The 27,898-nt window shown below is 34.2% G+C and overlaps 1 protein-coding gene across 1 annotated transcript in view; it reads left to right on the top strand.

Annotated features, from left to right (window-relative positions):
* Window positions 1–27,898, top strand: part of LOC118187033 (excitatory amino acid transporter-like) — a 119,274-nt gene that overhangs the window by 30,768 nt on the left and 60,608 nt on the right. The window contains exons 3-4 of the mRNA XM_085824133.1: window positions 10,534–10,747; window positions 20,961–21,003. Of these exons, the coding sequence (XP_085680259.1) occupies window positions 10,534–10,747; window positions 20,961–21,003 (257 nt within the window). The remainder of the gene's footprint in view (window positions 1–10,533; window positions 10,748–20,960; window positions 21,004–27,898) is intronic.

Genomic DNA, 27,898 nt, shown 5'->3' with positions numbered 1-27,898 from the left:
GAAATAGAGTTTTACTAACTCATCGACATCTGAAAAACTGTTCAGTACTCCGAATCATAGTTTTGTAAGGATTATGTTAATTTTATTGACAGTTAAATTTTAAGTTAAAGTTCCTTTCCTGTAATCTCGTCTCATAATTTCTTCGAAAGTTTAAGTAACTCAGGATACGCCTTCCTCCGAAGTTTGTGTGACTACGATCCTACAATTGAAAGCGTGGTAAAAAAAAACCCCGCAGAATATATTATAACGCATCTTGGTAACTGTAAATATGTAAATATTTCATTTTTCTTCGTTTTTAATCACGTATTTTGTATTCATGACTATAAACTTTATGTTTAATTTAAAGATTTGAAGTGGAAATTGTGCTACTTTTTTCGTTGACACGCCCACTTGGGCGTATCTGCGAATAAATTTTTAACGTGTCTTCATGTGATGTGACTTTTGAGTGATTGCAAATTCTACAAAATTTTATGAACTTTGTGTTTTTGACGAAAGACAATATGCAAATTCCACTAATTTTTATGAACTTTGTGTTTTTGACCAAAGACAATCGTGTGTGAATGCAAATTCCACTAATTTTTATGAACTTTGTGTTTTTGACCAAAGTCTGATTGAACTTTGACGTTTCGCTGCATATTAATAATTGAACGCAGACTTAAACTATTTTCCTATCCTGTGACAAAGTGCTCTCAATTCAGAATGCTTCTTCTTAAATAACTCCGAATTAATATCTAGCAGAGACTGAATGCGACCATTTGTAAAAGATTGTTTTACAACTTAAGATCTATGGAAACTTTTGCTTCCCCACGACCAGATTACTCCAAACCTTAGAGTTTTTGAATGCATTCTACGCGCTCTGGGTGATAGATGTACCAATAGTACATCTTTTTTTTTGATACAAACGTGAAAGGCCTAAGGCATACTTGATGTATTGGTAACTCAACAACTCACAGTATTTGGTACCAAATGCGAGTGAAGGTAAAGGTGCTGAGTCAGACAGAATTAGAGTTTCTGATTTGCGCGCGTCTGCCTTTTGACTAGTCTCTCTCAAAGCTGTTATTATGCTCGGCCGTACTCAGGCCCTTGATAAGCTTCGCAGTCAAATAGAGTTAAGGGGTCAACTCGATTAGAATCTTGATAGCTTCGGCTATATCTCTTTAATTATTCTTAGTTTTAGTTTATTTCTTAGTCTCTTAAGTTTAAGCCCAAGTATCGGCTTTTATTGTACACTCCAAGGCGGAGTTTTGTTAAATCTTATTGGAATAATAAAGGGTTAGTTACCCTTCCATCTTGTTGTTTCTTGTCACACCAACTTAAGCGATTATTCGCTAACTAGTTCTTAAGGATACTCCCTTTTGACTGTAATTACACAGTGGTGAACCTCACAGTTTAAATTTACCCTCTTCAGTTAAACTTCCTAAGTTAACAATCAAACCGTATTCAGGAGATCCGAAATTGTGGAATGAATTCTGGAATTCGTTCGAAACCACTATCGATCGAAATGATTCACTTTCGAAAATTTAAAAGTTTGCCTATTTAAAAAACATACTTGACTGGAGGAGCTTTAAGTGTAGTATCTGGTTTTCAATTAACTGATAAAACCACTGACAAATGTGTAAAACTACTTAAAGATCGTTTTGGTCGAAAAGATATTGTTACGAATGTACAGGCGCGGTAAGATGGCTTCCCCGCAAAGCAGTTTAAGGGTTGTCATAAAATGGGCAAAGAAGGCAGGGTTGCCACATTTGACGAAAAATCGCCCATTTGGCGACAAAATTGGTGATATACCACGGACGGTTGGAGAACCTTCTGGAACGAATTCTTACCGGTTTAGTCCAGAATGTTCCCGAACACAAGCCGAAAGCTATATAAACCGTGCTGGTCTGCAGTCAGTAAGTGTGTCTCTCATCGAGAGTGTGTGTGCGTGGGTCGTCGAGTTCACTGAAGGAGTCTGTTAGTGTATCGCGGTTAGTGCATCGTCGAGAGAGCGTGTTGAGCTGCGGGAAAAACTGAACCGAAGAGTCAGGAGCTGTGCTCGTGTGTCGTCGAGTGCATCGCGAGTTGTAGCGTGCAGAGTCTCGAGAGTACGTGGAGTTCCAAGAACAACCAAGCAGAGTCGATTGCTGTACTCCGGAAAGCAGAGTCGGGTGCTTTGCAGGAAGCTGTCTCCACCGTGATAGCCTGATAACCCGAAGGCTGTGTCGTTGATTGTGTCAGCGTGCTTATAGTAGTTCATCGACGACTGTAAAACGTGTTTTGGAGCTGTCCTGACAATATTGTCTAAATAAAGTGTGTTTCGATACTTCATCAAGTGTCGTCGTTATTCACTCCAAATCTACGAACCCTGTACGAACATGCAGGAAGAAAATAATGTAACAACTGGTGTCAGAAGAAAACGTAATAATATTATAATTGATTCTTTTGAGTAAACTTTTAAACTTGCAAAGTGTTAAAAATTCTTCAAAAGGTTCCAGCTTTGAGAAAGTTATATGATGAGCTCGATATCACTATACGAAATTTAGATTCACTGTAAGAGGATTCAAAATCCTATGGTCCACTTTTGATTTCAATTGTTCTAAATTTATAGCCAGAAAATCTTGTTTTAGATTTTAAGCGAAACACATATTCAAAATGCGATGTAACAATTTCTGATCTTTTTTTTAATGCAAAATTCAATCCCGTGAAATCTAGATTTTTAGCTTTACGTGACAGAAAAGATTTCTCAGCAAATTCCAGTAATTACCAGTCATCGAAATGTCATAATTGTAGGGTTTGGTCATTTATCCAAGTTTTTACAAATATTGCGGACCCAAATATTTATTGCGGACCCAATATCAAATTTCGGTCATAAATCCTTTACTTGTGTTAAGAAAACTCAGAAGCAAAATGCTGACAAAAACAACAGTGAAACATCGGAAAAAACGAAAGCTGTCACATCAATCAACTTTCATGCCCAGAATTTACTCCATAAAGTAATCAAAATTAATGATATATCACTCACCGCTATCATTGATACCGGAAACGAAGCAACGGTTCTGTCTAACGACATTTATAAACAAATGGAGAACTCCGGTTTAAGTGTGTTTAATAATATGCTCACTGGCTTTGGCAATGACAAAATTAAACAAATGGGTTATTTTACAGCTGATATTTTAATAGATACGGAATTGTTTACACCTAATATTTATGTTGTAGACAGTAATGTAATGCCACTTGACGCTATAATTGGCATAGATATTCTTAAACAGGGTGAAGTTAACATAAACAAAGATGGTGTTCATATTTCTAAACATGTTAAACAAAATGATCCGGAAGATGTGTACATTAATAATTTCCCTTAATCAAACATTTAAACTAGAAATAGGTCCTACTACTACAAAAGAACAAGTTATTGAAAATCTTATCTTCGATTACAGACCTCTTAAAACCAAAACTATGAATATTGAGATGACTATTCAAGTAAAAGATAAAACACCTATTTTTCACAGACCTCGACGAATACCTTTTGTCGAAAGAGAAATTTCAGACAAGCAAATTCAAACTTGCTTAGCCGACGGCATAATTGAACCTTGTTCTTCCGAATATTCTAGTCAAGTTGTAGTAGTACGAAAAAAAAACCGGCAACTTTAGAGTTTGTATTGACTATCGGAAATCAATCAAGAAAACAGTTAAAGATCGATACCCCTTAATAGAAAATCTATTGGACAAACTACAAGATGCTCGTACATTCACTACAATCGCTTTAAAAAATGCTTTCTTCCCTGTTAGTCTCGACAAAAACAGCCGAAATTACACTTCATTTGTCACACATAATGGACAATATCAGTTTCTACGTGTACCTTTCGGTCTCTGTACTTCTCCTTCTGTATTTCAAAGATTTGTAAATTCCGTTTTCAAGGATTTAATCTTGCAAGGTCATGTTTTGCTGTATCTTGATGATATCATAATTCCTGCTAAAGATGAAGAAGAAGGGATTCAGCGTTTGAAATCCGTCTTCTCACATCTGCTTATGAACTCGAAATTAATTTTAAGAAATCTAAATTTTTAAGTCGTTGAATTGAATTCCTTGGTCATGTCATCGAAAATGGGCAACTGTTCCCATCTCCTCTTAAAACAGCCGCTGTTATTAATTATCCTGAATCTAAAAGTCACAAAGACTTACAAAGTTTCCTTGGTCTTGCCGAATATTTTCGTCAATTTATTCTCAATTTTTCCAGAATTGCTCAACCATTAACTGATCTCCTTAAGAAAGGTAATGATTTCCACTTTGGTGACAACGAAAGAACAGCTTTTCAATCTTTTGAAACAACGTTTATGAGGAAAACCCGTACTCAACATCTATAATCAGCAAACGATGCCAGTATACATGGTTATGGTTGTATACTCATGCAAAGAATCTATGATTGATCATCGCCTACATCCTGTCTATTAAATGAGCAAAAAGACATCTGACGCGGAAAAGAAATTCACCAGTTACGAACTTGAGGTATTAGCTGTAATTCAAGCTTTGAAAAAATTTAGAGTGTATCGTTTAGGAAAACACTTCAAAATTAATACTGACTGTAATGCTTTCAAAATGACGATGAACAAGAAAGACTTAAATTCACGAATAACACGTTGGGCATTGATGTTAGAAGCTTTCGACTACGAAATAGAACACAGAAATGGAACACGAATGACACATGTTGAGCAGCACACACATTTTAAGCAGATCCCTTGTTATGGTCATCACTCAAGATAGCCTCATTTTGAAAATACGAAAGGCTCAACAGCAAGATGATCACATCCGAGCTATCAAAGAAGTCTTAAAAGTTAAACCTTATGATAACTATTGTATTGAAGCTGATAAACTTTATAAATTTCCAGAAGGTAATTGTTGTTCCAGGATCAATGCAGAGTGACATAATTAAGGACTCACATCTTCATGGACATTTCGCTTCTAAACGAACTGAAGAACTCGTCAAACAAGAATTTTATATACCTAAACTTAAAGATAAAATTGACAGCTATATTACTAATTGTGTTCCATGCATACTAATTAATCGTAAGTGTGGTAAACAAGAAGGTATGTTGCATTCTATACCTAAACAAGATGTACCACTTCACACATATCACACTGATCATTTAGGACCACTCCAGAGTACTCATAAAAATAACAAGTATATATTTGCTGTTGTTGACTCTTTCACAAAGTTTGTATGGCTTTACTCAACAAAATCTACTGATAGCGCCGAAGTAATATCTAAATTGGAAAATCAAAAATTTGTCTTTGGAAATCCTTCGCGTATAACTTCAGATAAAGGATCAGCATTTACTTCAAAGGATTTTCATGTTTATTGTTCAACCAACAATACCCAGCATATTCTACTTACTACAGAACTGTCTCGTGCAAATTCTTTCCAAATTATCGATTCAAAATCCGTCAAAATGGTATACACACGTCGGTGAAGTTCAGCGAGTGATCAGTTCAACATACCAACGGAGTATCAACACAACTCCATTCGAACTCATGTTTGGAACTAAAATGAAATCTACTAATCATGATAAATTTACAGAGCTGTTAAATGCAGAGATCCAGTCAGATTTCGTCAACGCTAGTGATGATCTTCGCAAGAAAGCTAACCAACAGATTTTGAAAGTGCAGGCATAAAATCGTAAAACTTACAATCTGCGACGTAAACCATCCCGGAAGTTCCAACTTCATGATCTAGTGGCAATCAAGCGTACACAATATGCACCTGGTCTTAAACTGAAACCCAAGTTTCTGGGACCCTATAAAATCGTGAAAATCAAGCCAAATAACACTTATGATTAAGATACAATAACACGCCGAACAAATATTAATTTAGAAGTCAAACAACAAAAATCAGCGTTATATTTTCAAATTTCACAGGACTAGTTTCGATGGTTTTACTGAACCATCATCCTCTTGCGCTTTTGCAGCTGAGGATGATGATTCGGTAAAACCATCGAAACTAGTCCTGTGAAATTTGAAAATATTTTCGCTGATTTTTGTTGTTTTACTTTTAAATGAACGCTGATTTTTGTTGTTTGACTTCTAAATTAACACTTATGATGTTGAAAAATGTGGTTTCTTCGATGGACCCACGAAAACAAGTACCAGCGCCGAATTTATGAAACCTCGGACTTCATCAGAACATATTACCTAAATTTTAGTGCTTTATGAACAGTTACTCATATGAACTGATCTACACCTTTGGACTTTAAATGCTATCCATCTTTTCTTTGATTATAATAACTAACTATTATTTTTTTTTTATTTTTCTAGGTGCTGATATTAGAAGATCTCGATAGAATATTATTTTCATTTATCTCTTTAATTTAGTATTTCCATTTATCTGTTTTAATTTAGTATTTCCATTTATCTATATTAATTTAGTATTTTCATTTTTAGTTTAACAGCATTAGTATTTTTTCTTTTTATATGTTAAATTTCACTGTTTGCTCTTGTCATCTGAGGGCAGAGGACTATGTCGGACAGCCGAATTATGTGGAAACTGTAACTAAGATTATGTAAGAGCGCCATCTAGATTAAGGTGTGGTCAGATGAGATGAGACGTGAACGATGCTCAGGGCGGACGTGTTTAAACTTTTTTGACGATTATTTTTTTTACTTTTCTTTTCATTCTAATGTAAATAAATAAATCCTAGTTTAACTTCATGAGTTGTAGTTATGCTTATTATCAATCCTTCCCCATGTTGATATGTGAATGAAGATGCAAGCAATTGTGATAGCAATTATATGCATGGCAATTTTAGTCATATTAGTTGTTGATACCAACTCAGAAGTTCAAATGTGATGCTTCATGGTGGGGAGGCAAGCGTCAAATGAAGAAGACGTAGATGTACTGGGAGGCTGGTAGAAGTGGGTGGAGTCAGGAGTGAGAATAAATAGATATAGTATTAAAAACATAGTGATTTTAAGATGAGGTAATGGTGTAATAAATTTTTAATAGCAATTTATGTACAAAGCCATGTGACTTCGTCGCACGAATATAATAAAACACCAGATTGATATAGGATGCCACCAGTTTTTGCTTCTTTTCTAAGTTGTATTTTCTTATCTTTACCTTTAACGTCTAACAATATTTGGTAAAGAAACCTTTGTGCTTACCTTTCCTTCAAAACATCTGCAGGACACTTGGAAATCTTTGCCATTTTATGACACTAAAAATTTTATTTACAGCTATTTACAATTCGCTTGCTTACAGAAGAACATTCAATTTTTTTTTCCTGTAGTTGCCGTTATATCTCAATCAAAAAATTCTCAAAGCGGTAAGAAAAACAATAAAAAATTAAATGTAAAAGGCCGCGCCCTCTTGTGGCTAACAGCATGAAGGTGTAACATAAGTAACATCAGCCTTTCTTAAAGACATGCAGGTCAGTGCGATATCTGAAGGGAAATCCAGCTCACACCATTACACTTGACTACACTGGAGAGTGGAATTCAAGGATATTTATGGACTTAATTCTGCGTTCCTTCTTCTATTCAGGTCCTCACACGCTTATTGTATATTCTAACACAAATCTGTACTCGTTCGCAAGCAGTGTTTGACCGTTTTGTGAACAATGCTCTCATCTAGCTTTGATGTTTAAAGGGACACTAACTCGTTATCAGGTCATTCCTTTTTTATACAATCTTCACCGTACAAATAGTCGCAAATATTGACCTCCCAATTGTTGCAGTCACAACTGCTCTTAGAATTGATATGGTTTCTCGACCGGGCTTAACTAACATCAGTGGGCACGGAAAATCATGGATGACTGGGAAAAGATCTGTAGACAGCTGATTCCTTCGCTTGTTTCCAAAATCATAAACTGCAGAGCAGCCAACAGTAAAAAAGATAGTGACGTTTTTAATAAACTATGCTACTACAAACTGGCCGAAAATAACCAGGGTTGAAAATCATCCAGTCATCTTCTCTGAGTCGTAGTTTATCTTATCTAATTAAAAAAACAATCAAAATTTTCTATTTATTAGTAGTTAAACTCATCAGATATGTAGCTTCAGAAAAGCGTTATTTCTAGGAAATAGCATGTTTGTGGGGATAAAATTTAATTCATCATATCATTGTGTCAGGACTGCTATTCCTTCTAATTGCCTTTGGAAACATCTAATCCTGAATGGGAAATAATAAATGGGAGCAAAGAGCTTGCTGAAACTATGCTCGTGTATGTGCAGAAGGTACAGTAGAAAGACGAAGGGTTAAAGTCATCCTTAATTTCTCACAGCGTACAGCCGTTCCCGCACTTCGGAATACAAAGACCAGCACTTATGGTCAAAATCGTAGAAAATAAGAAGTAAAACTAACTTAACTTAATAAGAACTAAGATACTTTACAAAGACTAATAACGCGAAGATTGGCCTTTTAACTCTACGTATGTAGTGAGCAGAATGTAGGAAACTACAATACGTCTTCAAGTATCAGCGAGAACTTAAGTTCTGGTCTTAAAGGCAGACAGGAACTGACTGAAAAGCACACGCGTGGTAAGGCAGCGAGAAGTCTCACTGTCTCTTTTGGAGTGTTAATATAAAAACCATATAAATGAAGTGGGAAATACACGTTAGAAAACTCAGAATCGCATCGCATGGTGAATTTGTGGAAAGTGGTATATTTTCCAGAGTACAAAATAAAGAGTTACAAGAATCATTTATTCATGCTTATATATAATAACATAACATAAAATGTGGTATTATTTTGAATTTGCTTCAAAATAGTTCTTTCTATTTAAAAACCATTTACTATTTTTTTCCTTGCTAATTCTCTTGAATGCTAACACGTGGTTTCTACTGACATGAAATTCAACTACTGCAGCGTACAACATTTCGATTATGAGCAAGTGGAAATTTAAGAGCGGCATTACCGAATTGAGTAACGGCAAAAAACCAAGATTTGATATCTGAACAACAACAAGAATAACAAGAATTATGATCTGGCTTCGTCCAGAAAAATCGTCCCAATCATCACTAGACAAACGGCCTGGTGATGATTGGGATTTCGTAGAAAAGTAGTTTAAACAATGGAGAACAATCGTGATGATATTTAACTTCTTTTTTTTTTTTTTTTTTTTTAATCCCATTTCGCCGTCTATTAAACTTGGTTCTTGAACATTCTGTGTATTATAAAGCTAAATTTCGAAACACCTGGAACCGAAACATTGGAAGCAGACAAGAGGAAAAATATGCAACGCCTTCGCTGGGAATCGAACCGCGGACCTCTCAGTTACGCGCTACGCGTGCAGACCACTACACCACGAAGGCTCGCTAAGAAGGCGGGAGAAACACCTTATACACCCATGCCTGTCATTTGCTCAATATTATTTCATTGTAATTAGTTCCTACTGAATTATTAAATTCTTACTGAATAATTATTTCAAATTTTAATTAATTCTTTTTAAATTTCTATGCTTTCCACATAGAGAAAATGAAAAGAAATTAGGCGTGCCCCCAAATGTATACATACATTTAATAACACTAATTAATAACAACAATAATAATAATCCGCAATCTGGAAGTATCATTTTCGGGTGTAATGCCTCAGAGAAAACTTTACCGTTACTTTTTAGCTAAGAAAATGTTAAAAGTTTGAATGAAAAATATATAAATCATGTAAATGAATTGCTTCGCTTTTTAAAGAAAAATAATGTCTTTCTTTGTCATCTTCTAAAACAAAAATCTTTGCTTCTGAATCTTAAATCTCAATTAGGAAAGAACTGAATTCAAATTCAAAGGCTGTGGTGTTTCATTTTGCATTTCCTTTTGACACATAAATGATATAAAAAGAAAAACATCAAAATATTAGAAAATCCTATCACTATCTGAACAAAAGTTTTAGAAATGCGTAAATATATATATGAATTCGGTTTTAATGCTACTATAAAATTTCTTCACAACCATTAGGTTTTATTTTTAATGCAGACGACAGAATACAAAGAAAAGTTAATAATTCTACAGCTGACGTAATTATAAGATGTTAGAAGCTTATTTCATATATCATATTCATGGTATAGAATAATTAACTGTTGCAAGGCGCTATTAAATAAATACCTATGGTAAAGCCAACAACATTTTAAATGATTCACTCGGCCATGTCAATTATCGTCTGTCACGTCACTAACTTATCAACTTTCTTATGTTTATGATTTAATATGTTCTTAATGTTGAAGACGAATAAAAGACTTTCCTCATCTTCGTCTGGAAACAAATTTCTCTGGTGTTTTTTTATCTTTGTTTGTAACATCTAAGAACTGTTAATTAACTGAAAGCAATATTACTTTTCTGATGAAACAAATTATAGTAAAATGAGTTTTTCTCCCATATTCGTTGAAAAATGAGTTATTATATATAAAAAGGTAAATAAAACTGAATGTAATAGAATAAACAAATAAAATAAACAACGGTTTTGTAAATGTTTCTCATGTGAGAATATGAGCAAGTAACAGGCAGAGTTTCTTCAAAACAAATTAATTTTTCATGCGTCTTAACGCTTGATTTTCGTTTTCTTTACCCAGGTGTGTCAAGCTTAAGGAAAGGAGGAGATGCAAAGATGGTGGCGATCACCATCGCTTTCTTTTTGGGACTTTCTACTTTCTCCGCTATCATGGGTGCGACAGCGGGTCATGTGGTGCATCCTGGCCGGAAGATAACATCCAGCAAAATACAGCCGCAATCGAGTATGTCTGGTCGCAAAGGCGTCATCCTGGACTCCATGCTGGATCTCTTATGGTAGGTGGAATTCTGTGAGATTTTATTTCGATGCGTTGTACCAAACCTATTATCCTTTAAGTCTTAACAGGACATAATCTTTTTAAACTTATCCTTCATGTTTATAACATAACACACAAATCCAATTGGTGCTATATTTGATATAACACACGTTCGATGATGATAGGGTCTAGCTAACGAATACTTTCAAACTTTCTTCCAAATAGCAGGATATGCCTAAAACTAAGAGAAACAAATTCGTTCTTTAGAATGATAGGATTCAGCTGGCAACTGGCTCGACAGATCCTTTTAAAAAAGTCGTAACTTGCATTTGACAACATTCGTATCGTATCCTTTATTCCAAATGACAGAATCAGTATGACGACGAGCATCTTGGATCCTTTCCTCTAAATGGTAGGCTCAATCTAACGGTAGGTGCGAAGGCACGTTTCTTCCACAATGTGATAGGAACTAAGAATTCAGTAGTAGGATACGACAGACAAGTCGGACCTCTTCTCTCAAATGGCAAGATTAATGTAATGATAGGTAGAGTAACATCCCACTAGGCTACCTCCACTTATACGAACTGGATGTTACATGGTTCTTTCATAGCTTAAGTAAAAGATTTGGTTTTTGAAGACTAACTTGGTCATTTCTTTATACTCGAAGTCAAATGTTTCAACCAGTCTAAATAAATTTCTTTCTAAATAAAGTGATGCTTATGGTCACATCATAGAACCTTTCCAGGGGTCCTCAACCATTTTTTTTCCCATGTTTCAACCATTTTTTTCCCCTTTCACCATTGTTAGAAGATAACTCCCTCCGTCTCCTTTCCAGGACTCTAAAAATACATTTATATTTATTTAAATTTAGATTATATTTTAATACATTTTATAAATTAAATAATAAAAACTGTAGAAAATGTTGATAAATAAAAAAACATAAATAAAATTATATTTTTATATTAATAAACTGAAATTTAATACTTAACAGGTACATAAAAGGCTGACCGCAACCCCTTAAACTATGAAATTCCCCACACCTGGAATTTTCTGGAATTTTCCCTTGGTTGAGAAGCCCTGATCTATTAGGTTTTCGAAGCAGGAAATACAAAAAACGAGCTATGTTCTCGCGGGATTCGAACTCTGGAACTTTCGACCGCTAGCCGGATGTGCTTTGAATTATGTAACGAAAGTACACTGTAAAGAAGGAGGAAATTTCTTGCAACCTGCCTGTCACCTTTATTAGATTTCAACACGGCGCGAAAGATGGGTTTATTTTGCCTCCAACCAGAACGATCTTCTGTCAACGATGAACTCAGAAGTAACCAAAACATTCAAGGCTCATTTAACGAAACGTTGGATTTTGAGTTAACAAATTAAGGCAACCTGTCTTGCCTTAATTTCAGTTTACAACTTCCGGTCAGAACGTATTTTCAGAATCGCGTTTCAATGCAAATGAGGGGGAAGAAGTATTTAACTGTGAAGTTCTACTGACTTCGCTAGAGAGCCTGAGATTCTGATCAGCGCGCGTTAGGCGCGATACAGATGCCTTTTGGCGATACTCTCTCACAAGCTATTATTACGCTCGGCCGTAATCTAGGCCCTTGATAGCCATCTCTGCTAAAATTTTGATAACTTCGGCTATATCTTTTTAGTTAAGATTAGTTAAGTTTTATTTCTTAGTTCCCTGAGTTCAAGCCCGAGTGGAGGCTTTAATGTAAACTCCAAGAAAGTTGTCATCTGTTAAACTTTATTTGGAATAATAAAGGGCAATTAACCCTTCTCGAGTTTCTATTCTCTGTCTACTGAACTAAAGCGATGATTCGCTTAGCAGCTCTCGACGTTCCAGACACATTGCAGTAGCATCCAAGGTTTGGAATCTTACAACTCTATAAGGCAAAATAATCAGCTGTCTGGTAAAGACGTTTGGATATAATCCAGTGTTTAATTTGTCCATTCTTTTTCAACAGCGAGGCAAACAAGTGTAAGAGACTAATCAAATCGTTTATTCAATACTAATTGTCAGGCTTCCTAAACAATTAAGAGATAGATTGTAATGACATCAGCAAGCTATTAGATGCACATAGCAAAGAGCTGATAATCGATCGGCTTATAAAGATAGCTTAGCAAATCGAATCGCTACTGAAGAAGTTGATAGCTTAGACCCAGACCCGCCAGAAAAGCATATCACAGTTGCAAACTTGACAGAAGATCTCAGCTGAAATGAAAAAAAGTTTACAAATTTTGGAGAACGTAGACCCTGATGAGGAACACTCTCTAACTCCAAGGCATAGAATAAAAAAATAATAGCTTGCTATGAAAATGTTCTACAGAATAAAATCGCTCAGTTGGAAGCTGAATAACAATAAATAGATGAGTTTTTTTCAATTTTATGAAGCCATCGGTATCGAAGTAAAGAATAGCCTATTTTTAATTCTATTTTGTATTGATATGTATAAAAAATACATTTCTTAAGCAAGTGTTTTTTAACCCTTAATATGATTTAGTGCAAGTTTATATATATTTATACGCAAAGTTAGATTCCAGCGTAGCGTAACGTTGGAGAATTATTGTACAACATATCTTTTATTTCAGTTGATAGGATCAGTTTAATCACAAGTTTGACAGATCTTTTGTTCTAAATATCAGGATCAGTCTGATGAACAAGCGCGTTGGATCCTTTCTGCTAAATAGCAAGATTAGTCTGGTGACACGTGGCGTGGATCCTATCTTCGGATGCACTTTTGACGACAAGCTAGTTTTCCTTGGTTTCAGATATTGCAAACCATTATTTTCTTGTTACAACGAAGACATTTTACGTGACCTATATGCTGCAGTCAATTAGTGTCAAGTTTTTAACTTGACACTGATATAGGCTGGGCAAACTATCATACTTTTGAAAACTGGCAATAATTATATAGTAGCAACTTGAGCAGCCAACTAAAATAGTGGTTGTAAAATACACATATTTAATGATTTGAATAACTCCAGTTAGTATAATTTCATAAAAATATTTAACGACTGTAGTAATAAACCAAAAGTATTGTTTATTATTACTATCATACTTTTGGAAACTGGCAATAATTATATAGTAGCAACTTAGTAGCCGACTAAAATAGTGGTTGTAAAATATACATATGTAATGATTTGAATAACTCCAGTTAGTATAATTTCATAAAAATATTTAACGACTGTAGTAATAAACCAAAAGTATTGTTTTTTTACATTAGTATAATTTCATAAAAATATTTAACGACTGTAGTAATAAACCAAAAGTATTGTTTTTTTACATTACACTTATTTAATCAATCGTCTAGTCCGGATTTCAGATGCAATGGAAATTATAAGACAGCGAGCTCTAGGGAATAATGCATCTCACTCACAGAAACATCTTATTGCTTAACATATATATATATGTGTGTGAAATATGGATCAACTAATTTATTTATACTCCTTTTGGTATGATATTTATGTATTATTATTAGTAGTAGTATTTGCATTTTTCAGTATTTGTTGGCAGTACTGATATTATTTCAAATACCAGTTATTTTATTTTATGTTGCTTTTGTTTGTACTGAAGAATTTAATGACATGTGATACAGTGGTCATTCTGTAACAAACATCATAAATATGTTTTCCGTAGTAAAAATGTTTTTCTTTCTTCCTATGCAACATAGCCCAGCGAACCTTTCTCAGAGAAGGGAGCTTAAAGCGATAATATTATAGGATATAGGATAGATTGGATGGACTAAATGAATACTGAAAAATTTCCTTATGAATTATTAGCACGAGTCTAACTAGTGAAAACAATTTAAAAGCATTTTTAGTTAGATCATTCAGATTAAAAAGTTTAAAAAAATGTTATTAAGACCTGCATTTATTGCTTTAAATTCGCTTGCTTTGTTAATCAGTAACAAAGAGATTAAATTTGAACCTTACCCTTTGCTGAATAATAAGCGCGCGCGAAAGATAAAAATGTTTTATTTCGAACAGTCACAACTCATTGTTTTTAAATCACTGAGTTTGTTAATATAAATATCGGATTGGAATAGTTCAGATATCACGGTGCCTGTTCCCAAGATACTATCTGTTTCAGCCACCAGAGCTCTCTGCCTGTCTGTTAGATATTATTTCGCAATGCGCAGATTGTATGCGTAGTTCGCATTTTGTTCTTGCATTCTTAAAAACCGCTAATTGTAACTCTGTCGTTTTACTTTGTGCTGTGTTGTGTTCGAAAGTTCAAACCGCCGAATAAAGGTTAATTTTTACAGTCCACTCGCAGTGATGTATTCTTAGGTTTATTAATTTAAAGTTAAGATACCGCAAAGCTACATTATTTGGTCGTCATACGCCGGAGCTTCGAGAAAAACCCGCGCTTGTGAATAAGAATTCTACGTGTCCGTAATGGAGTTGATAATGCAATTTCGGTTTAGAATTCTCAAGACTTACGGAATGCATACAATGTTCGAGGTGAGTGAAATAGCTAACGCATTTTAATTGCATTTGAGATTTCCTTATTGCTACTATTGTTGTGTTTAAAGTATTAGTAAAATCGAGAATTTAGAATATTTTCAAAATGTCAGATATAGAAAAACGAAAGAAAATTTTGAAAACACAGTTAACTAAATTCATTGAGAGAATAGATTATGATAACTTAGATAATGCTGAAGCTGAATTAATCTTAGAAAAATGTAAAATTTTTAAGGAAGATTTTAAATCTCTATTTAGAGAAATTTATACAAATTGTGATGATGAAAAAATAGACACTTTCGTTGACGAAGAACAGTCGATTTTAGAGAAAATTGAGGAGGTTCACTTAAAAATTATTCGTAAGTTAAAGATTTACAAGGTAGTAAATGCAAATGGCGACAAACCTGTCGTACCTGAATCAATTTCTGAAAGTTTAAAGTTACCAAAATTATCTTTACCCACATTTAGCGGAAATTTAACTGAATGGATAACATTTAAAGATTTATTTAACGCTAGTGTTCGCAACAATTCAAATCTTTCTGGAGCTCAAAAATTACAATATTTAAAGAGTTCTTTGAAAAATGATGCTTATCGCATTATTCAGTCAATTCCCATAGCTGATCAAAATTTCAGTATTGCTTGGAATTTACTAGAAGAGAGATTTTCTAATAAGAGAGAACAGATATTTGCCTTTATTAAAAGAATTCTTAACGTTTCACAATTACAAACGGAATCTGCATCCTCGATATTAAGTTTAGTAGATAACGTAAACGAAATAACTCGCTCATTGGAAATATTAGATCAAAGGATAGATAATTTTAGTGATACTTTGTTGTTGTATATTATTTTGCAAAAACTTGACGTTTCGACAAAGTTGTGGTGGGAGCGTCAATTAAAAAAAGATGAAATACCAAAGTTGAATGACTTGATAGAATTTTTGAAGAATTACGCTAGAACATTACAGAACAGTAAACCTTTAGTTAGTAAAACGCATAAATCAGATAAACCAGTGTATAATAGGGTTACTTCTCTGATTTCTAATTCTACCTGCTTATTTTGTAAAGAAGATCATTTTTTATACAGGTGTTCTAATTTTTTAAATTTACCAGTGCAAAAACGAATAGAGTTTGTTAAGACTAATAAACTTTGTTTTAATTGCTTGTCTAATGTCCATAAAGTTAAAATGTGTAAGAGTGCAAACACCTGCAAGCATTGTTTTAAGCATCATCATAGCATTTTGCATTTAGAAAATAATTTCAAACCAAAAAATGCATCTAGATTCCCTTCACCGGAAGCACAAGTGTTTGTTCCGAAATCGCAAATTAAACCAGAAAACAACTTGAGTGAGGGTTCTCCAACTGTTTGTGCAAACAACTATGAAAATAAACATTTTGTAGCTCATGCTAATGGTAAACGTAGTCATGTACTTTTGTGTACTGCTTTAATTAAGGTTCAAAACTCAAACCAGGAATTCATAAATTGTAGATGTTTACTAGATTCAGGTAGTGAAAAATCATTCATTCGTCGGAAAACAGCTATCAATTTAGGATTGAGCATAAAGGATTCGAAGATATTAGTGTCATGCTTAGGTACTTTCAATACAACTACTACTGGAGAAGTTGACTTGTTGTTTACACCTCATTTTAATACTAATTACAGAATTTCAACATCCGCTTACATAATAGACAAAATTACAGGAAACATTCCAAGTGTAACTTTACCTTTGAATTTATATGAAAATTTCCAGGATTTAACTTTAGCAGATCCTACATTTCATGAATCGGGAGAAATTGATATTTTACTTGGAGTTAATGTATTCCTTACTTTAATAAATGGCGAGGTAATTAAAAGGGGCAAAAATCTTCCATTTGCATGTTGTTCTAAGTTAGGATGGATAATTGCTGGAACTACACATTTTGAATTCCCAAACCGTAAGCAGGTTTCAGTCAATACGCTAAACGTAAACACGGAGGAATTAGTTAAATCATTTTGGGATTTGGAACAAATTCCCACATCGAAACCTTTAACTAAAGAGGAAAGATTGTGTGAGAATCATTTCGTGGAAAATCACGTGCGTAGTGAAAAGGGTCGTTACTCAGTAAAACTGCCATTCAAGCCTAAAAGAAATGAGTTAGGTAATTCCAGACCATCAGCCTTTCGCAACTTTCTTAGTCTGGAACAAAAATTAATAAAAACTCCTGAAGTATATCAACAGTATAAAGACTTCATGTCCGAATATTTATCACTTGGACACATGGAAGAATTATCCGATGATAATCCAGATAAAGTAAATTTTCATTATTATATACCTCATCATCACGTGCTAAAAGAATCCAGTCTTACCACAAAATTACGCGTCGTTTTCAATGCTAGTGCCAAAACTACATCAGGGATATCGCTTAATGACACGCTAATGAATGGTTCCAAGGTACAAGACGACTTATTTACTATTCTTTTGAGGTTTAGATGCTATCCCATAGCCATTACTAGCGACTTATTGAAAATGTATCGACAAGTTCAAATTCATGATGAAGATCGCGATTACCAAAAAATATTTTGGAGAGATGATCCATCGAAGCCGATTAAAACTTACAGGTTGTGCACAGTTACGTACGGCACTACTTCCGCTTCATACCTGGCTACTCGCTTACTCAAACAACTAACAATTGACGAAGGAACTAAATTCCCAAAGGCAGCTGAAATAATATTACACAATTGTTATATTGATGATGTCCTATTTGGTTCAGACACAGTAGAAAACGCAGTAGAGTTAATTTCACAACTGAGTGAACTTTTACAAAAAGGTGGCTTTCAATTGCATAAATGGTGTACTAATGATCGCTCGATTTTGGAAACTGATTTGAGTGCTCGGAACTCAAATTCTTCATGTGCAGTAGTTGATACTAAATCAATAAAATTATTGGGTTTGGAGTGGTATCCAACGCAAGACGAGTTTACTTGCCACTTTGGAAATCTCGAAAACAGAGAGTGTTCTACTAAAAGAATAATTTTATCTTCTATTTCGAAAATCTTTGATCCACTTGGTTGGTTAGCACCTTTTATAGTTGCAGCAAAAATCTTGCTTCAAGACATATGGAAATTACAAATCTCGTGGGATGATCCCTTGCCAGATGAAATCAATCAAAGATGGAAAATCTATTGTGAAGATATCGCAAATCTTGAATGCATTCATATTCCTAGGAGAGTATTATTGCCCAAATCTACAAATGTAGAACTTCATTGTTTCTGTGACGCATCAGAGAAAGCTTACGCCGCAGTGATTTATTTAAAGTCTTCAAATCATTCTTCAATTTCGGTGCAGCTACTAACATCAAAAACTCGCGTAGCTCCCCTGAAAGTAATCTCTATTCCTCGTTTAGAACTCTGCTCTGCAGTTCTATTAGTGCATTTGGTTCAAGCTGTGCAGAATTCATTGCAAATTCATGTTGACAGTATTTACGCATGGAGTGATTCAATGATAGTTTTGTCCTGGATACAATCAGAACCAACACGCTGGCAAACATTTGTAGCCAACCGCGTTTCAGAAATTCAATCAGTCTTACCTTCATCGCATTGGAATCACATAAAAGGAAAGGAGAATCCAGCTGATTGCGCATCAAGAGGTCTTTTGCCTTCAGAGCTTTCTACTCATGACTTGTGGTGGACAGGTCCTCAGTGGCTTAATTCAAATAATATTCCGTTCTCTATCAACTTACCATTTTCAGAAGAGTCTTTAAGGGAACAACGGAAAAATATTTCTTGTTCAATTGGAACAGTCGCTTCGCAAATTCCAGTCCTTAATGAAGTTTCATCATTTTTGAAACTTAAAAGAATCATCGCATGGTGTTTTCGGTTTGCGAATAATTCAGCTAAATCTACCGCAACAAGACTTAAGGGTTACCTTAAAACCGAAGAATTGCAATACGCTAGAAATGCAATTGTTAGAGTAGTTCAAATGGATGAGTTTTTTAATGAATATAATCTTCTGAAAAAGAATCAACCGTTAAACTCAAATAGTAAGATCCTTTCTTTGAACCCGTTTATCGATAAGAATGGACTTATACGCGTTGGAGGAAGATTAAGACAATCCAACATCGCGCAGGACAGAAAATATCCTATTTTGTTGCCCAAGAAACATCACATAACACAGATTATAGTGAATCATTTTCATATATTCCATCTTCATGCAGGCCCCCTGCTATTGCTATCAGTAATTAGAAGAGAATATTGGATAATCCACGCTAGGTCAGTTGTAAGACAACAGATTTGGAAATGCGTGAAATGTCATCGTGTACGAGCTAAAACATCTACTCAGATAATGTCTGTTACCATCGTTTAGAGTCGTTCCGTCAAAGGTTTTCTCCAAAGTTGGAATTGACTACGCCGGGCCATTTCAAGTGAAGCCCAGGCAAGGTCGAGGAGTAAAACCAATGAAATGTTACATTTGTGTATTCGTGTGTTTTACTACAAGAGCTATACATATTGAATTAGTAGGTAATCTTACATCAGAATCATTTATTGCCGCTTTAAAGCGCTTTGTGTCTCGAAGAGGAAAACCAGGAACTTTTTCCTAGCTCAGATAATATTGTGCGTATCGTGAAGATCAAAACCGCTAACGGAGTTTTCAAAAGGCCAATTCACAAACTTAGTGTTTTGCCTATCAACGATTAAGTTTTTTTCCTAAAGCATTATAACTTTGTACTTTGCTTTAGCTATATAAGTTCCTGAATTGTATCAAGGCTTCTGTGCATCTGTTTTGAGAACAATTTAGTTTCATTGCATAATTACATATTATGTTTTCTTGTGAATATTTTGATGATACATTTTTGCATAATTTAATATTGTTATGATAATTTCATTTTGTAAAAGCTATTTATTTTGAAACGATGTTTCAACGCCGGGCGGAATGTTTCAGCCACCAGAGCTCTCTGCCTGTCTGTTAGATATTATTTCGCAATGCGCAGATTGTATGCGTAGTTCGCATTTTGTTCTTGCATTCTTAAAAACCGCTAATTGTAACTCTGTTGTTTTACTTTGTGCTGTGTTGTGTTCGAAAGTTCAAACCGCCGAATAAAGGTTAAATTTTACAGTCCACTCGCAGTGATGTATTCTTAGGTTTATTAATTTAAAGTTAAGATACCGCAAAGCTACACTATCCTTGTCGAATAATTTATTTTTTTAATTATATTAATTCAAAAAATGTCCATTATAATCCAAAAGATGAGAAGTTTTAGGTGACATAAGTAATGAACGCAAGGAAGACAACTAATACTGAGTTTGTTAACTTAAATTTGTTCCCTTCGCATAACATATGAAACACACGGGAAAAAAAAAAAAAAGAAAAGAAAAGAAAAGAAAATTGACAGCTAAAACTTCGGGCTTCGAGTATAGGATTTCGTGTGTTTAAAATGTGGAAGCTCTAGATACCGTCTTTGTTTTCCACAGCGCTAAGAACAAATATATTTGCATATATACATACAGATTCTTCGTTATATGATAACGGAGATAATGCGGTAAAGTGAAAGGAATCCGTGTAGTTTTTAATCTTTGTAAAAATATGTCCATTCAAAAACTTGTAAAACAAACTAAGACTTTCACTGTATTTTAGTCCTTTTTCGTTTATTTAAATTAAATTATTATAAATGCTTGTGCTTCTTAGTGCCATCAGACATTATTAAAATAATATTTTATCTTGAATACAATGGTAATGTTTTCTTTGATTCGCTTTTATAATTCTGGCAATATTTTTCTTTCATTTACAGGAACGGAGTTCCTAGCAATATCATTGAGGCGACATTTGTGAAGGTAAACAGCACATTTACTTTATTTACTGATTTCTGAAGTAATTTTATTTGCTGATGCCCACTCTATTTAATGCATATCTGAAAAAAGTTCCAAATAATTTTGGTGTTCGGAGTGTTAGATTTAGAAATGTACAGTTTTTCTGTAAAAAAACTAATAACTATCTAATATTTAAGTTTCGCCCAGTTTTTAAGTTAATATTCTGTTTTCTCTTCGAATTATCTTAGCATGACTTGCATTTTAAATAAGATATATTTCTAAAAACTAAATGATTCTGTAACAGATAAGTAATGTATGGCGTTAAAAATATCTTTGATTAATGTTTTATTTAGTGTTCATAAAAACTATCAGTTGGATAAAATGAAATGGATTTTACAATTTCTTATCATTTCAATAGGTAAATTAAACAAAATTAAACATAAGGTGATCTTCTCAGCCTTTGATTACATGTGGTTTATCGAATAATTATCATCAGTGCAATAAGTTTTGGTAGATTATTATAATAAAATGAAACTGAAGGACAACGGTGACCTTCAGGATCAATTCATCACTAATGACTTAAGAGTTGACTGTTATCGATGTGGTACAATGCATCAAATTATGCAAGGAATGCTTTTATTCCTCTTAAATCTCTTAGTTTGTTAAGCAATTACATACTAATTAAAAAACAAATACCTTATTCTGCACCAAATGGCGACGTTTTGAGAACTGGATATTTTGTATTGCTGCGTTGAAGATAAATTAAAGATCCTATGTCTCGCTAACTGGCCCCACTTACCCAGAATGATGCACAACTGACAGATGCATGTACTAATCTGACAAATGCGTGGTAACATAACGTGATTGTCCAGTAATTTTAAAATGGTTTGTTGAAGATATTTCTAGCGTCAGAAGAATTCTTATATTAAAACAACTATATCACTTGAAACCTAACAAATTCCTGTAGAATCAAATAATACGCTTTAGGAAAGAAAATCTTAAAAGAATGGATAATAAATTCTGGATACTTTTTAAAGCCTATTTGAATAAAATCGCCATCTCTCAATTGCGACAGTTACTCTAGATCAGTGTTTCCCAACGTAGGGCCCACGCCCCGCAGATGGGGGGGCGCAATTCGATTGTTAAGGGTTGCAGTTTGAAAATGGACTTGTTCAGACTTTAAGGGGACAAGGAACGTTCAAATTTCCTTCAAAATTGAAATTTTTCGAAATTTCACTTTTTATTCCCAAAAATAAAGAACAATGTAAGTGATGTATACGTAAAAAAGTTTTTAAGTTACGGTGCATTTTAAATATATAAAGAATTTTCGCTGTAGACATGGACATTTAAATGCTTAGAGATTTCTTCCTAAAACTTATCATTCATTCAAGTTTCTTTCGTGAACATTTCAATTTTTGAATATTAAAAATTATGTATATGCTAGGGGGAGCATAAGAACTGTAGGGAGAACTAGGTAGGGCATAGCACAAAAACGGTTGGAAAACACTACTCTAGATACTGCAGACTGTGGGTTGCGCATAACAGAGGTGACATTTTGAGGAAGTTCTTGGGCTGAATTTTTCGCACGAAGGGTTATTTAACTCAAACAAAAAAGAAACACATGTTGTATTCGGTTAAAAAGAGGAACTCGATGACGAAACCTTTGGTAATATTCAGCTGTCGTCGCAAGAGTAGGGTGCGGAAACACTGACATTCTCATGCTTCCATTCAATTGCTCATTTTCATTGTCACTCCGCTGTGTTATTTCATTGTCACTTCGAATACTTGGTTGATTGCCAAACGCAATTCACGTAAATGGAATTAACAGAGGAAGGTGGCAGCCGATTTCAGATCTGAGTAGTAAATGCATTTTCAAGGTGAAAGAATCTATTCGATGAGAAAGAAAATACAGCTGCGAGCAAGGTTGTTAGATGTTCTCCAAATAGCTGTCAGCAAACTTACTTAGATGTTTGGAAAGACGTGCCATCTTCTCTGACTCTTTTTTTTTTTTTTAACCATCGTAGCCAGGAGAGTCTGAGTGTACCCCCAATGTATTAAAATGTATTACTCTTCTGCAGTCTTCTCGGCATGTCGAAAAGTGTAAAAATGTTCGGCTTTTATCCAAGCATAATTAGTAGAGATAGGACGAATCCTAAAATTTCTCGAATTCGAAATCTAAAACGGTTTTAAATCGCTCAAATCCTTTTATAAGATTAATAAAAAAGGAAAAGAGCATTTTTTGCTGCTAAAAAATGCTTAAGGAAAAATTTAAATCTGCGTTTAATAAGAAATAAATACAAGAATTCAGTTATTAAATCTACACCTCAAGAAAGAGGCGTAGATTTTTAAAATGTTACATTTATTGCAGATGACAAATCTAATTTGTTTATTTTCAGTCAACTAAACTAATTAAACTTAAGGTATATAACCGACAGCAAAATAAAGAATGTTTAATTTGTGCGGGATACAACTGTACTAATCGCTTGTGATATCGAATATACTAGAATTGGCCCTGAGTCCAATACCATCTTAATTACATTATGGGTCCCTGGGCAAACCAGTGTGCAGTGTGCTGGGATCTTAGCTTGGGACCCCTGTTATCGCGAGGGCCCCCGGCAAGAACCAGTGGACCCATGGAGTAAGACGGGACTTACCGGAGAGTCTAATAATTAATTTTCGTAGTTGGTTGGCCATTCAAATTGAATTTGTAGGTTATACCTCGCGTGCATCCTTTTTCTTAGGGCCAATTTTCTGACTTGACCTCAAAGATACTCAAACAAGAACTTTAATAAAAAAAAAAAAAAAAAAAAGATACTATCTGACTTGTTCTTCAAGATCACTGTGTGCAAAAGTACGTTGAGAGTAAGAGAATCAGATAGATCTGAAATATTAAGTTGTACTGGTTTTCCTGGCATTGTATACAGCTAATATATGCTCTATGCTAGATGTTCACCCCTATATAAAATAACACATAGGTACCCATCGTTTTACGGTCGTTGCAATTACTTTTATTAAATACTTAAATTAGTATCTTTTTCCGTTATGGAAAAGAAGTCCAAAGAAAACTTTCGCGTTTACGATGACAATTGAAAAGCGAAAATACTGTTCAACATTTGGATTATGTATTTGGATTATTGACGAAAACGTGACTATAATTTTAAGTAAGGCATTACAGGTTTGAGGCAATTTTGAGATTCTTTGATCGCTTCAGAAGAATTGTACGGTAAAAAAAGTTTGTCAGTCACTCAAGAACATTTTCATACTTTAAACATTTCACATTACTCGCAGCTAGGACAGTAATTTTATCGCGGAAGAGAAGTAGCAAAAAATGCCAGTCGTAAAATGAATCATGAACACTTGTGAAATCGAAATGTGAAATCTTGCGACTGATTTTTCATCGATAATTTAAGTTTTTAAATATTTTTTTCATGTGTAGGGATACTAAATGTGATTTCACTTTTCCGTGCATTCTAGTAAATATGAATACTCATATAAACGAAAACACATAATGCGAATATATATAAATGAGAAAGACATTATTAAATTAAAAACGAGCTCATATTTGTCTCTTTCTGTCCCTCTTTTGACCAACTTGTTAAAACCTGAATGGTGTTTGAACATGTTTGGGACATTACTTCGAAAGAGGAGAGTCGAAAGTCGCGGAACTTGATGCTGATATCATAATCCAACTCGCTGCCAATCTAATGCAAAATTTTGCATCGATCCGTCAATTTGTACGCATAAAGAGAACAGAGAAACCATTTTAATCTAATAGGTAATCGATTATAAAATATTACTTTTAATTTTTATTCATCAATACCACTTTGCTTAAGGTTACTTTAGGTGCTGCGGTATCACAGAAATTTACGTTTTTGGCTCCAACTCTATTCAACTCCTTCTTTCGTCAACAGATGGCAGCACTGACAGAAATGTTGCATTAGTTAATTGTTTTGCATATAAATTTTACTATTTTCATATAAATGTTGCTATTTTGGATCAAATGACATTGTTTGAATTATTGCACACAAACATTCGTTTCAAATATTCAACAAGACATTTCATAATAATTTAAGCAATTAATAAAAAGAGACCGGTACACTGAGTTTCTTCTTCCTACAGTAATAAACATTATAATGTTTCCAATTTTATGCGACATAAATTTAAGTATGCCATAAAAAATGGTTATGGGTCATAACGTGGAGAAAGGAATGGTTCAACGAAATGCGGCTATGGCACATTTGATATAAATCGAGTTAACGTTAAAAAAAAATGTCACACACGCAAGTACATAAGTAATAATGGGTGCATGGATAGCGTCGCACACCGGTTCCTAACAATTTTCTGACATAAGTTTCGTACGTTTACTTGACTACAGAAATGTAGAAATCAATATGCTTGCTTAATTAAGCGTTAAAAGAGGGAAAATGTCAATATGAAATTTTGCAAATGAATACAGGTTTAAATCGAAAGAGAAACATGTTAATGTAAAATTTTAAATTAGGCAAAAAAGAATCTTTAATTTGGTGGAGATTTTGACTAAAACTCCTCTTAACCTCAACCATAACTGGGAAGGTCAACTGTTAATTTCGAAGACGATCAAACAGAGGATACTCTATCTCGGCAGCAAAAAGCAGTTTGCAAATATAGATCTTGGATCATATCTTTACTGCTGGCTTTAGCTACTAGGAGCTCTTACCAGTATATTATCATTATACCATAGTCTATAAAGCTAAAAAATTAAGAGGTTAATTTAAAAATACACCGCGCCCGAAGGCAAGATCAATAAATGAGAGAACTCATAAAATAAGTTTTGCTAAATTGCATATCATGGCATATCATGGGTGATTATATCAATGGCGGCGAGTGGCGAAATGAAAGTCTAAGCTCTTGGGTGAGTCTAGAAGAGCAGAAACACGTGATCAGCGTCCGGCATTAAGATTGGTCGAGAAGTCAGAGTTCGAAAAATGAAGTTTTTTGTAGTTTTTGGAAATAAATAAAGTTCGAACATATTAAAAGCAACATCTATCTGTGAATTTAAGAGTCCTATGTCTTTTAAAACACTTGAAAATCATCTAAACTGGCGATATAATCATTAAATGTATAGGAAATTGTAAAAGGCGAAAATGAGGTCACGTGGCTCACTAGGAGAGTAAGCACTTGGTGTTGACCACGAACTTTGATTTTAAAACACACGATACGAAATAGTAAAAATAAAAAGTAAAAGTAAAAATCTTGGTTAAATAAGTAGTAAAACGAAGAATTCATCGATGAAAAATAAAGCCCAAACTTTGCAAAATACATCTTTCTTGAATAGTAACTTTTTACAATATGTACACTACCACAACTTAGAATTGTGGTGGAGCGTTCGAGGTCTTTTCACTACGTGCTCAATAGTAGGGTCATAGTCTGTAAGCGATTTAATAGCTTCATAGGGAGAATTTCTCATATCTTCAAAGAAGTTGAGTGCAGAAATTAGGATTTGGTCGTGAATTGGGTTGATATCCAGGTCTATTTTTCGGGCAGTAGCCCAGGCTGGAACTGCATAGAGGATTATCGGGCGAATAAGTGAGATGTAGATATTTTTCTTGGTACGGAGGTTTAACTTAGAGTTTCTTCCAATTAATGAGTAGAGAGCAATGAAAGCAGCGTTGGCCTTATTTATAACATATTGAATATGATCTTTCAAATTTAGGGTTTTGTCAATATATACACCTAAGAATTTATAGGAGTTGGCAGCAGGAATATCTTGGTTATTGAGTCGGATATTTATATTCACTGGGATATTTTTCCCGTATCCGCAGAAGAGAACTACGCAGCATTTATCAGTATTTAGTTTGATTTTCCAGTCTTGACAAAATTTGTTAATAATATTGACTTGGAGCTGAAGTTTCTCTAAAGCATTATTTGGACTTGGTGAACTGGTGAGGACGACTGTGTCGTAGGCATATTTGAGTATATTAGAATGAAAAAGTAGAGGGATATCATTTATGAATATTGTAAAAAGCTTCGGCCTGAAACACTGCCTTGAGCTATTCCACTGTAAATCACTTTTTTTGAAGAGATTGCTTCACCACAGCGCATTTGAAAAGTACAATGTTTAAAATAAGAATGCATAAGCTTGATAAAGCTGTTTGGTAAAAGGAAGTTAGATAGCTTATGAAGTAAGCCAGCATGCCACACTCGATCGAAAGCTTTTTCGAAATCGAGGAAGAATGCCTCTACTCCGTTCTTTTTTGTAAATTCTTTGGCAATAAATTCAACTAAATTTAGTATTTGATGTGTGGTACTGTGGCCTTTGCGGAATCCAAATTGATGCTTGTCTATTAGATTAAGGCGATCTAGATGATTGGTGAGCCGAGCACTATTGGTGAGTATTGGTTCGAAAACTTTTCCAAGCACTGGCAGAAGACTGATTTGCAAATATGAAAGGAGCGACGACTATTATATATCAACAGCAACGCATGCAACAAAGCGAAGGTGAACATATCGCCATCTGTTGATGAAAACTGCAATAAAAAGGGGAAAACTAAATTTTGAAAACATTAGGGTGAACTGTATAGTAATTAGTCTTTAGTTAAAGAACATAATATTTTTGTAAATGGAAGGAGCTTCAAGATAATCCATTTCATCAACTGAAGGAGGTTTATGAATAGTTTTTGCAGGCCAAATAAAAATTACGATAACGAGTCCAACTATGAACGTTTGAAGACTTTTTTATCTCTTTTTTCGAGCGTAAGATTCGTGCCCTTTAATGTAAAATTTTAACGCTCTTTTAATTTGGTCGATATATGTCAAAATGCAGTAATCCTAAGGCAATTAAAAAACACAGGAAAAAGGTACATTATATGTAATAGAAAAGTACCTTTAAAATGTCTGAAAGGGTCCAGGGTTTCAACGATAGCTCAAAAGGGCCCTTTTA

Source organism: Stegodyphus dumicola, chromosome 1, assembly GCF_044657685.1.
Source record: "Stegodyphus dumicola isolate Sdum_Otavi_A_Nest chromosome 1, ASM4465768v1".
Lineage (NCBI taxonomy): Eukaryota > Metazoa > Arthropoda > Arachnida > Araneae > Eresidae > Stegodyphus > Stegodyphus dumicola.
The sequence above is the reverse complement of the archived record's forward strand: the minus strand, read 5'-3'. Positions and strand labels throughout refer to the sequence as shown.